Source organism: Neodiprion lecontei, chromosome 1 (genome assembly GCF_021901455.1).
Source record: "Neodiprion lecontei isolate iyNeoLeco1 chromosome 1, iyNeoLeco1.1, whole genome shotgun sequence".
NCBI lineage: Eukaryota > Metazoa > Arthropoda > Insecta > Hymenoptera > Diprionidae > Neodiprion > Neodiprion lecontei.
Genome location: NC_060260.1, coordinates 25395736 through 25409418, shown reverse-complemented (window position 1 = coordinate 25409418; position 13683 = coordinate 25395736). Strand labels below are relative to the sequence as shown.

At 38.3% G+C, this 13683-nt stretch overlaps 2 protein-coding genes across 2 annotated transcripts in view; one reads left to right on the top strand and one right to left on the bottom strand.

Moving 5' to 3' along the window:
- The window catches only part of LOC107223839 (wiskott-Aldrich syndrome protein family member 3), a 45872-nt gene that overhangs the window by 24149 nt on the left and 8040 nt on the right, over positions 1-13683 (bottom strand). The window lies entirely within an intron of this gene.
- LOC107223835 (esterase E4-like) lies at positions 3570-7405 on the top strand. Its single transcript, XM_046746831.1, has 8 exons — positions 3570-3582; positions 3811-4065; positions 4465-4609; positions 4721-5066; positions 5262-5624; positions 6396-6556; positions 6629-6939; positions 7023-7405. The coding sequence occupies exons 2-8, from the start codon at positions 3845-3847 to the stop codon at positions 7195-7197; spliced, it is 1722 nt and encodes a 573-aa protein (XP_046602787.1). The 5' UTR covers positions 3570-3582; positions 3811-3844; the 3' UTR covers positions 7198-7405.

The window sequence follows — 13683 nt, the reverse complement described above, 5'->3', positions numbered from 1 at the left end:
CTGTAAGGTATTTCATTCTGTGATCACAATTCGACTGCGGAAAGTTACGGGAAAAGGGCGTCGCGACGCTAAGCGTTGCAGAATCAGAGGTCGTGAGTTAAGTGGGGTAGGTTCAGGTGGTGGAAAAAGTAGCCAGAAAAGTGCACGCCTGCAGCTATGAAACACGAGACGATTCCGCGGGTTTAGAGACGGCATTTCGCATCCTGCTAATTCTGAAACCTCGGATGACTTCTGTGTCATTGTCCTGTAACTCGATAATAAAACACACTCACGATTTTCTTCAAGTTTGTACATTAAGGCTCATTTTTTTGAAAAAACAAGTCAAGTAGGGACAAACAAGTCGATATTTTTGGCTCTAATGTACAGCTGGAGAAAAAATGTATAAATCTTTCAATTAACTACGTTGTTTGCTGAATTTGACATGCGATACATGCACGTCGGTAAAATACGTTGAACAGTTTTACTTATACATATGTATCTCGGCACATATAATATATTCAGAATTGTTCATTTTTTTTTTTTTTTTTGTTTACTTCGCCTTTAAATTTCAATTGCGATTGTTAATTCGGAATTATCAAAAATCCTTTATCAGTTTTCACAATTCGGATACCATATTGAGACTTACTGTCTCCCAAGGTTTTGTCATCGGCTCCATACTCTTTCCGATCTCCATCGATGATTTGCTGAATCTTTAGAGGGCCGGCATTTTTCCTTTGAAATTCGACATTTTTCAGATATCTAATTAACATATGTATATAAATAGTAAACACAGCCGGTGAAGCTTCTGAATTACCTGCTGGCTTCAAAAGAAGCCAGGACGGCCCTCCAGAGGTTAAGGTACTCATGGCGTTTAAACACATGATTTATTCTGACGACATTTGATTTTATTCATATTGCTTTATGACGTTGCACTACTAAGTGCGTTCCACAATAAGCTCCGAACTCGCGAAGCGAAGTTGAAGATGACTGAGGAAAACCGGGTATTAACCAAAGATGTGCGGTACGGACGGATACCGAGCCTCAGTAGGACTCGAGCCTTCGTCAAGTACACCCAAAAAAGTGACCCAGGCACCAGAGAGAAAAAGTGAGAGAGAAAACGAGAGGAGGACGAAGGAACTTCGATATTTCCAAGGTCAGCCACCGTTCCCCACGATATTCCACCCCTGTTGGACCAGATCTGCCTTCTGACATCCATCCCTCAACCACACACACACACACACACACCTCACTAGTTTCAAGTAGAATTAAGACTGGTCACCACAAGGGAACCGACTTCTTTGTGAATTGCACAGCCATCCAAATTAAAAAAAAGTATCTGGTCTGGCAGAATAGACCAATCTTTGGTATATTTGAATATACTTATACGGTTTGGACATACTGAATCAGAATCCAGATTTCAAGTTAAGCAAAAACCCATCCAGACGTTTTACGAAGTATCGTTTTACAAAATATTACTTTATGGATATCTGCCTACAGGTATCGGTTGCTCATTTGCGGTAGCTTTCTTTTCGCATCTATACATATAGAACTAAATAATTAGTTACGTAATTTCAAAAATTAATAAATCTGACAAATCGTTTTCCAAAGTCTGATCAAGTGGTGTTTTGACAGAACTTGATAAATCAGGGTGTATTCTTTATACTTTACACTTTTCTATACTTTAACATCGATTACCGGTATTACCTTGCATATTCGTGTTACTTTGCATATCGAAGAAATAACAAACCTATCGTATGTTTTTTATAACACCGTGCTTCAGTCTTCATGAATGATTGTTTATTGCTTGCGAAATATGAAATTCTATCAATAAAATCTGCAGTCACGGCGATGTGTGCGAGAGCTTTCTATCATCATGTTAAGGATTTCAGGGTACATTAATAATTTGAACGTCTAAAGTATATTAGAGACTTTAATTAAGTTACGCGGATTCTCTCATTATCAGCATGGCACGGCGCTTTTGGTTCGACGCAATAATAAGACCGTTAGGCGAAAAACGATACAAGTTTATTCTGCTTAGAATTCTAACGATTACTACTTTCAGGTAATATCAATAATCGAAGATGAATCGGTGAGTGTTTGAAGATGACAAAAAAAAATGTAATCATGCCAAGTTGAATTCCCTTCGATTTCTAGCAATCTGAAATTTTCAAAAACGAGATTCACCGATTCATCTTCGATTATTGGGATCAGCTGCGAAGAGTAATCGTAAGAAATCTTTGGTCTCATACAAGTGAGAGTTACAGCGAAATAAATTGATATCGTTCTGCGCTTAAAGGCCTTATTACTCCGTTGCGCTAAAATTGACATACCGTGCTGAGCGGATGGGAAGAATGTGAAAAAATGTTCCCCACAAATACGAATTATTCACTAAAATTCTGGAAAATTCCAGTATTTTTCCCGGTGCGTAAAATTATCCTGTAAACGCCTGATGAGGACCTGATCCAGTTGTGATCGATACTTGATCAGCCAATAAGGCACGCCTGATGAGATCCTGGTTCCGACCGAATTAGAATTTCTACTCAGCTAGGGCCTGACCATCAAATATGTTGAGTGCCTGATAAACAAGCCCAACCGGGGCGTGACCATCGAATCTGATCAGGGCCTGACAAATACAGATTGATTCGGTGATTCTAGAATGCTGCGTTAAAAGCTTGATCAGGGCCTTATCAGCCAGCCTGACGAGGCAGTCAGGCATATCAGCACAGGGCCTAGCCTAAATCCTGACGTCAATTTCCACTCGGGTTCACTTCTACATTAAATATAGGGAGCTGCCAGTCAAGAGCATAGTTGGGAAAGTATATCGGTCACTCGTCTCTCTTAAAAAGCATAGACGGGATCTATCAAAGAGTACCTGAAAAAAACCCAAGAATGAAGTCCAATATTTCCACACTTTGATGACGCCCGCCAAGTAATTGATGACCTTAGTAGGTCCCAAAACCTGAACCTCCAAAAAGCTTTGTCTTCTTATTGGCTCTGGACTGGCTCTCAGTACACAAAAGGCGCCAGTAGCTTTTGGGCTCTGTAGCGTATAGTTTTACATATTGGACGGAAGAACTCGAGTTACTTGGCAAACAACTTTTGAGTATGTTGCACTCAACGCTGGACAAGTTATCGCTCTGTTGGACTGCTATACCTTGCTCCTAGATCTGCTATCTACCTAAACTCATTCTGTGTTCTTTCGTCTCGGCATATTCATTTACTACCATTTTTGAATAACGACATGCAAACAAATGCGGAGTATTTTGACCCGGCTAATTCAGGAGCGTTCAAATATTATGTATGCAAACACTCGATGCAATTAAAAAAATCTACGTTTCTAGGCAGCAAGGTACTAAAAATGCATAGGATGAATATTCATGTAACGCAAATAGCTGGTTCTTCAAGTCACACTGTAAATTCACATTTAGCTTTTATAATAATTTACATACCATATTTTATATGCGACAAGCTGATATTGATACGTGTGTTTCGAATTCTCTTATAAACAAATATGTGTACGAGCGTATAAGATTCTGGAATCATGTAAGCTCAGACAGGCAATTGTGTGTAAATTGCCAATACGTGATAACGCCTCTGTACCAGGTGCGTGCAACTCGATAATATCACAATAAATAACAGTTGTATATATGTATCTATGCTCCGTTCGTTTTATTCCTATCCTGGTGCAAAACAACGTTACTTCTTTCAAAACCGATACCACTAATTATTGTACTCAAAATTTAACAGTAGTGAAATATCTAAATTTGATGTATCAAACTAACACTATCTGGTTCGTGATTTGAATTGACACGCTCTTTTGCTTTATATTAGATTCAAGTATCCTGGCGTTGAAGTTGAACGCGAGATGGCGACGTTGTCGTGGTGCCTGAAGAAGGATCTCATCCTGCTTTTATTCATGGCAATTTTCTTCTTTTCGAGCTGTGATTTGGCGAGGAAAAATAATCAACCTGAAGTGAAAATTTGTCAAGGAATCCTGCGGGGAAAAATAATGACGACGCACAGTAATCGAAGTGTGTCAGCTTTCCTGGGAATTCCTTATGCGCAACCACCGACTGGAAATCTTCGGTTTGTAGAATATGTGAAATTTAATAGATATGTGTAACCAGAATTTGAAAGTTTTCAAGTTATTGCACGATGTGACATGCGGATGCTGATATCATCACATAAACGGGCGAGAAAAACATCGATGTAAATTAAAATTCGTTTCAGAAACATCGTACCAGAGAATTTGGTTAAAAAAAAACATATCTCTGAATTCGGTCCAACGACATCATTATATCTAAATTTGTCATTTCGTTTAGAAAATTTTCAGAGTCTGCGACACTGATGTCTACATGTTATTTTTTTCAAACATCAGTGATGATCAAGTTAAAAAATGTGATCAAGATCGAGTTAAATGCAAAAAACTGTTATATATTTGAAGCAGTTTCCAATAAATTTTTAATGTGCTTTTTGATATGGTAGATTCGCGAATCCGGTGGCAGCTGGTGGTTGGAACGGGATTCGAAACGCTAGTGTCAATTCGAATCAATGCTCTCAAGTCTCATTCTCAGGCGCCGAAATAACGGGGGACGAGGATTGCCTGTATCTGAATGTGTACACGCCAAAGGTGATTGTGAATGGGAAATAACGTAACTCACTCCTTCAAACGGTCAAGATATCATATAAACAATGTCGACACATGAGGTAAGTCAGTTTAATGAGGCGATTCTGCATTCAGCTTCCCGAACATACAACCTCGCGATTACTTCCGGTGATGGTGTTCATTCACGGTGGAGAATTCAGCTACGGAAGCGATACTTCGTCGATTTATGGCCCGGAATACCTCCTCGAGAAAGATGTGATTCTCGTAACCTTCAACCATCGTCTAGCAGCATTAGGATATTTGAGCACCGGTGACACGGTGGCTTCCGGAAACTGGGGCTTGAAGGACCAGGTCCTCGCCCTGAAATGGGTTCAGGCTAACGTCGAGTACTTTGGCGGCGATCCTGATCAGGTGACGCTGTTTGGAGAAAGTTCAGGCGCGGTTTCAGCCCATCTTCTGACAATGACGAATATCACGATTGGTAAGGGCAAATTCAGTTGACACTCAGATACAAAAGGTACTTATGGCGGGGTTTTGTTTCTTGGCAACGAGTCTTCAGCCAAATTATAACGACTCAAGGCCCATATCCTTCGTGACAAAGTCTGGCGTACATATTTTCAAGTGCAATACATCGGTAGCTTTTCGATATTAGAACACCTATTTTCTGCTTCTGCAGGGCTCTTCCACAGATACATAATGGAAAGTGGATCCGGCCTTGGGGCGTGGTCTTATAGACCAAGCGGCCCTTATGCTGGCCAAGCATTTGACCTTGGCAAATATGTTGGCTGTTCCAATACATCAACGGATTCACTGATTCAATGCTTGCGGACAGTCGATGTTTCGGACATTTTAGGTTCTTACTCGAAATTCAGTACTTGGCGATCATTCCCGTCAATCGTGTGGGGCCCAACCGACGAGCCAAATATCGATGGTGCCATTCTCACTGATAGTCCCCAAAATTTAATTCGCAATGGTCAGGTTCAAGTTTTGCCTCGGATTTTAGGTGTCTGCCAAGATGAAGGATTAATTCAGACTTTTGGTAAGTACACATAGCTACCAAGTAATCATCAAGATTTTTTAGATCCTCAGGAACTTTCAATATCTGAATTTGATCACGAGCGGATGAATTTATTGGTGCCTGATTGATTTTATCTAAGCGAATTGATTCAATTCGAACAATGTTTTTGCAAGTGTTCATGAATGAATAATTACACAGGTCTGCAACGAAATTCTCCTCATTCAAAAAATACAAAATAAATATTGTATATACGAAGGTTTCAATGCGCCAAATCTATATTTGCTTTCCATTTTTTGCTGTCACGTATACATTACATGATATTATTTTTTTTTATTGTTTAAAATTCATAATTTGTTGTTGTTTTATTTTTGAATTTATACTAGTTTAATCTATTTACGTAGTCTTATGTCTTTGATTATAATTTGTAAGCAAAAATAGAGTATTATTACAAAAAAAAAAAAACATTACATCAAAAGTATACGTGGTTGGTACATATGTTTTATTATTATATTTCAATTCGACAAATCTATTATAATGACACATAATAATAAGAAGGAGAAGAAAAAGTGTTTTTTTTGCAGACGAGTGTTATATACTTCGTCTTGTTTCGATTGTCAAATCTCATGCAATTTGCATCACAGAACTTGACGTGATTTCTCGCACTGCGTATGCAGAACTTTTTTTGACCATCATTTGGCAATAAAGCAAAAAATTGTACCAACTACCGATGACAAACTTCAAGGTGCTTCGTTTTTCAACTTATTATCAAACTTGTTTTTATATTCCTATCAGCTTTCTATCAAAATAAGTCAATGGTCGATGACTTTCTGGCAAACTTCGACCACGTTTTACCTATTTTATTGAACTGGAAATATTTGCCGGATTCGGGAGCTGCTTGGGTTGAACCTATCAAGTCATACTACTTCAAAGATTTCGAAGCCGACAAAAATGTGGTAGGTAGCATGAATATTTCAATTGCAACAAACTTTTGAATAACAAAAAATTACAATTCTGTTATCTCACAGATACTCGCGAATTTAACAGTCGTCGCGAGTGACGTTCACTTTATCTATCCGGTTTACGACGCACTCCGACAGCAGTTTGCAACGGCTGAGAATCCACAATATTTTTACCACTTCGATTATCGTGGTGTATTGAGCTCAACGAACGCGTATGGCGGCGATACGGCGAATTACGGCGTATCGCACGGTGATGAACTAATATACCTGTTCCCAAACACGGCAACCTTTTCCAATCTTAACGAAACTCGAAGCAAGAAAGATTACGAAATGGTGAACACTATGATAGAATTGTGGACGTCGTTTGCTATCGAGGGGTGAGTTGGTTCGGCTGTTAAACATGAGAGTCGATCTGTTGCTAGCAATCATTTCAAACCTCAACTCAAAAACATATCTCCAGGAGACCCACGACTTCGGCTTTTAGCTGCGACACGAAGTGGGAACCGTTTTCGATCACGACGGACAACGACCTTCGCATCGGAAATATGGCCGATCTCGCTCTCACCGTTGAATATTCTTATTTCAAAGAACGTCTGCAGTTTTGGGATGACTTGAAAGCTAAGGTGCCGTTATAATCAGCGCGCTGAGTTTACGCGATCCCTCATTTTATCATAAAATATCTGGAACGCACGTCTGGTACATTGCTTCATATTGGCAAGTTTTCTGCATTTTATTGTAATCCTCAAGGCATGTGAATCATTCTAGCATAGTTCATGCTGAGGGTACATGTTATAATTTTTGTAAACGAAAAACATGAAGACGAAAATAATGAATTAACACAAACTTGTATACCTTTTTGTTTAGTCCTCAAGTTTTACTTCTTAACTCAATAATTTTGTCCCTCATCATCATCAATTATCATCAATATATAGGTACGAAGAACGATCTAGTTTTAGCCCTTTTTAATCACCTCTGAGTTCGCACCCTCAGGGGTACAAACGAAATCAAAAATTACGAAAATGGGCATAAATGAGTGCTACCGACAAAAATTTTTATTAAAATGTCGGGGATCAGATTCACGTAGTTACCGAGTACTTACCGATTTTCAAATAAATTCAAATGTTTCTGGTTTTTTTTTAGCTTATTAAATACACGAAATTTAAATTTTGCAAATCTGACCTTAGATTCATGATCAGCGACCTAAAACACTTCATATTACCAATTATCATTCAAATCCATTCTTCCATTCTCAAGATGTCATTTTTATATGGTTTCTTGGAATTTTGTTATTTAAATAATTGAAAAGGTACCGAACTGGTCGAAGCCAAAATCTAATCGGTTCGAAGTTTGGAAGATTGAGCCCAGTCATTGAAATCCGGTAACTCGTTCTCGAGATATCGGCGGACAAAAAAATTGATCACGTACATACATACATACACATACAGACATCGATCTGAAAATGATCGGAGGTGATTTTCTAAGCCTCAAAACGTGGAGATCTAATGAAAAGTCAACTTTTCATTTTGGGATGGCTACAATAACTTTTTGTCTTCTCTGAAAACAGAGAAAAGAGAAGTTAAAAATTGAAAATGAGGGTTTGGTCTCATTGAACAAATGATAAGACAATTGAAACAATTGTTGAATCCACTTGAAAAAAATATCTCGTATAATTCATGCGCCTAAAATTCCAGCGCCTTAACAATGAAAAATTTGACCTCAGTCAAAACGTCACGTTCTTCGTTCACAATTTGAGATGTCACCTTCTTCTGGCCCAATCTGAGGTATCACGTTTTTCTTTCGCAATTTGACACATCAAGTTCTTCCGTACCGCCGTCGAAATGTGCGGAAACGATTCGAACGGTGTAAAAACATAAAAGAATGAAAAGAACAAGGTAAATAAAAAAGTAGTCAGGGTTAAACTTTTCTCCCCGTTATAAAATATTCAAGTTCATATCGCGTGATGATCGACGTGACATCACCGCATCGGAAGTGCAAATAAAATTAATCCTCCCCTGGCGCAGAATTGCACGCATGTGACGAAGGAAGTAGGAAATGCATCCGAGCTTCTCGAGAGGGCGGCGGTACATATTGCAGTCATGGTGGAGGTCGGGAACGGAAGAGAAAGAATAGCGAGGATTACGCGAGTACCGAGAGAGGAGAGGAGAGGAGAGGAGAGCAGCAGCCGTGGAGTCTACTGCGTGTGCAATATTGATCAAGCCGAAGGCGAGGGCGAGGCGCAGCTGAGCGTGAGTCACTTGCGAGTTGAACGGGCCCCACCCAGGCACACGCTGCCACCGGCGTCCCGACGCCCGGCGTCCCGACGTCCCGCCGGGAGCGGGCATTATTCCATGTCAACTGGAGCCCGATATATTATTATTATTATTGTTGTTGTTATTATTATTATATGTTTTTTATTTTGTAATTTATTGTTGGTTCCAGAGTTGCTGCTAATTTTTGGAAATTAAATTCCACGACAATTCCAGGTTTTACAGGACCCAAAAGACAGTCTTTTCATGAAATTTTTTCTATTTTTATCAGATACTTCATTAGCCCTACGATGGATTGAAAATTTTTGTACCTTTTTCGCGGTATCTTTGTGCTCTTTCAAAAGGAATCAATTCGAATGAAAATCTGAGATTTTCCCCCATTAGCGTTTTTAAATTCCCTGAAATTTTTAGGTTTTCCAGGTGAGTGGGTTACTCTGTAATAGTGTAGTAGGGTCTTAGACATAGCTGAATTCAGTTTTTTCGGTATTTTTTTTTTTTTTTTTGAAATATTCACTGCTATACGAACGGTGACTGTCAGGTCATGAAAAAGACTGTATTTGTAAAATCTGCATAACGAAGAGAAAAAAAAAAAAAAAAAAATACCGAAAGGTGAAGACCCATCATAGTAAACAATTTCCTTTTTTATGTGTTTAGGCACAAAAAAGAAATTTTTTATACGACCAAAAATTGATATAAGAAAATAAAGTTTTTTCGCGCTAAGTCCAACAAAATCTACCATAGGTGTCTAAAAGACACCTAGAAGGAGATTGTTTGCCGTCATGCGAATTTGGCGCTTTCGGAATTTATCAAATTCGGAATTTCAACCCCACCCGATTAAAACTCGCGTGATACGAAATACGTACTACAATACTTCTAAAGAATTCTACCACTCTCGAAATGGCTCCAATTAATAATTCGTGATAGTTCGATTCAAAGCAATGACTATGAAAAAAAAAAAAATTACAATCATTAATATTACTAATCCAACGACGTCAAGAATAATTGACACGTTACATTCTAAACTGATGCCCTAGATGTCGCGGAACGCGTGTAACAATAAACCATGATGAAAAGCTCAGGGCTTTTCTGTACAGATCTACAAGCGAGTCGGCCGACTGGGATCGACTCTTGAACCGAACCAACTCCTCGTCAGCTTACAATAAACGCAAGGCGGTGCAATAAAATCGACTGTAAATCGTCGTTCGTCAGCTGCGCGTTCCTCGTGAACCCTTTCCCGATGTTACATCCGGCACCCGTCACGCGTGGCGGTGTACAAAGTATACTATACACACGTGCGTATATACGAGTATAACTATAAAGGCACTGCATCTGTACTTTATATGCTCAAGCTTAAACATTCAAGATACACACACACACACGTTACAGAGCAGAGCACGTGTTTCTCTGCATGCTGCGGAAGTAAACCTGCAGCCCTGCAGAGCACGAGCTGTTGGATACGTTAAAAGCACTGTGATGACACGTATAAACGAGTTACAGGCGTTCAACTTTACGGTATACATACATATGTATATATATACGTATATCCGCTCTGCAAGAATTAATTTGACGAGCAGGCAGTTTCCTCCGCGACTTTGATATAATTTTTTTTAACACCGATCGAAATTCATTCGCACCGATCGTTCACCGCGAAACGATTCGAGACGATGAAGCTGGATTGATTCATGCGCCATTGCGCGGGATGAATAGAAAATGATCGAGATCAATTTTTAATTTAAGTTTATCGATCGTTGCTGAATCGATACTTAATAATTGTCCTTAGAAAGCAGGTTTATACAAAATAAATTCATGGGGTTGAAATTAGTGGCTTCGAAGCAAAGAGATACTGCGACAAAAATGAAAATGTTGTAATTTTAAAATGACTTTGAAGAAGGACTTGAGTTTCCAAATTATGCGCATGTTTTCCTGTATGATTGTTAATGTAATTTAGACAATTCTAAACCGCGAAATAAAGTTTTTTTCTAAAAATGGATCGTTTACATTACCGTTGGAAACTTCAACTCCGTATCAATTCATGGTTGTATCTTGTAAAAAATTCGTAAAAATGACCAAGATTTGAAATTCTTTGAATTTTCTAAGTTTCTTTCAGCCGTTTGGTTTTTTGAAAATTCATCTGATTTCCATGTCTAGACGCGTAGCATTTACGTATCATTAATCAAATGATTATTATTGAACACAAAAAGATCCTTGAAAAAAATCATTTTGTTTTTATCGTTCCTGTGAAGGTCCATATAAAACAAAACCAGATTTCACATTGCAAAGATTTGCAATACATTTTTTTTAAACAAAAAAGAGGCTAGGAAAACATTTTTTTTTTTTTCTTACGACCGTAATAAGCGCTACAAATTTTAACGCAAAAAAATAATCAACACATTTTTCGTCCACGGTTAAAGACGAGGCTAAAAGCCTAGAGTGTTACAAAATTTTGGGTATTATCATATCACAAATATAGTATCGCGTAGTTTAAAAACACGTCGAAATTAAAATGAAACACAAATTTTTTGCATCCGAATAGTTTCGTTCGGATTTACTTCCAGAATTTGGCGGCACAGGAATTTTTTGAAATTCGGAATTTCAACTCCACCCCGACTTAAAACAGATCATACCTGAAGTGTTTGACGCTGAACTTAAAAGTTGAACCGGCACTAGATGAAATTAAATTTCCAGAAAAATGCGACGACACCAGAAACGGGATAAAAGGTAAAAGTGAGCGGGTGGTGAAAAAATAAGCCGCGGGCAATATGATATACGTACATGCTCGGTGAGTAAGTAAGTGAGTAAGTAAGTACGGGAGGGTAATAAGAATAAGGCTGCAGGAGGAGAGCATCTCAACTCTACTCGGATATCCCGTTCACGGTTTAGTTCGTCACGGTCGGCGCGGAGGCGTCGCACTCTTCTCTTCCACCTCCACCTCCACCTCCACCTCCACCTCCACCTCCACCTCCACCTCCACCTCCACCTCCACCTCCACCTCCACCTTCACCTTATTCCTCTTCATCTACGTAGAATCAGGTAGTACGCAAGTAGATTATGATAAAGGTATGCAACGTCGAGTTTGCGTATACGGTTACACAACCTTCGTGTGCATGAATTTTTATTGCGCGAGTTTTTATTTCACGTACTTTTGTGTATACGTTATTATATATTACATACGTTATTATAAATACAATTGCTGGTTTAAATGTACAAATATACAAATATACAAATACCTACTGCACGTTTGTGTACCTGTGTTGCGATACTTGCGTGTACCCCTCACATGCACATATACACGCGTCGACAGGTCGTTCATTCTACGGTCTCGATTCGCTTATATACCTACAGCCTCCTCATTGAACCATACACGGAACAAAGCTCGGGGGGAGCGAGGAAGCTTTTCGTTGCAAGGAAGAAAAACGAGGAGGCAAAAAATTATCGACTTGCTACCAGGGACGTCTTATATATGTATATACACTGCAGGCTAAAGGTTTCGGTACACCAGTCGAAATTTCTTGTCGCATTAAAAGTTAGATAGCAGACTCGCAAATGAATTCATTGAAACGTTCCAAGCGGCGTTTTAAAAAGGACAGATTTACCTTCATTCTGATTTTTCAGAAAATTCTCTACAATTTTTTTTTTTTTTGTTTGGCCCTGGTACGTATTTTTGAATGTGGCCGTTTTTCGGCTATTTTATAGCAACCGGAGATTAACCACGCATCTTGGGGGAAAATTTTTCTTCCGTTTTTTTCTACGGTAAACTTAAAAAGGACATCAAAACCTACATTATCGTTTTTAGAAAGGTTCGTACGTTTTTTTTTTTCAGAGGGTAAAAAGTTGCATAGGTTCACACTGGAGTAGCTTGAATTTCTTCAAAATTTAAATCGACAAAATTTTTGGGTTGGGGACTCTGATGAGTGGAGGAGCAATTTTTTCGGTTCGAACATGGAGAATGTTCGTTAGTTGAGTTGTTGCGTTTCGGAAACTACCAGATTTGAGACAAAATATTAGAAAGAAAAAACTTTAAGCTTTCAAACTTGCTTTTTAATGCAAAAAGAAATAGTCAATCACGTCTCTCATCTCATCTATACGAGTTTTTTGTTGTAAAATAAAAAAAAAAAAAACCATATTTATCGATATGTTCATTTTTTCGCGATAATTAGATACGACATGATTGCGTAAAGTAATAGTCATGCCTCGTTTCCCAATAAAAACTCTTTTATATCTAGTCAATTTTACACGTTAAAATTGTTCGGAGCAGGAAAAAATCAAAAAAATTCTACCATGTACGATTCGCACGTACCGATCGCACGTAAGATCGGCGAAACGAATCGAAAATACTTTGCGTGACTTCCACACGATGTAAAGAAAAACTCCAGATGAAAAATAAAACAACATCTATGTCTAGTTGTAATCTTTGCATTGAGTGTACGAAGGTAAAAAATTGCTCTACACCAACCTGTCGATATTTTTTTTTTTAACTTTGTCTCGACAGTCATGAGAGTGAACAGAATGTACGGACGTTATCAGCGACTGCTTGTATAATTTTTTGACAGGTTCGTGTACGACACACGACAAGTACGACATTGAAACAGAAACGATTTTAAATTTTTTATTTTTTTTTTTAATAAAACGCTAATTTGAAAAGTGAACCTTAGACTTCGTGTAGTCATTGCGATGTATAATTTTTATTTTTTTTTTTTAGATTTTTCACACGACCATTTTGCAGCTTGAAATTTCTCCTTGAAAATGCTTTTTTCAAATTTTTTCCGCGATTTTCTCTCGCCAAGTTATCTAACATCAAAAGAAATAGTGGCTGAAAAAAAAACTATGATCCTACGTAAGAAATGAAAATATTCT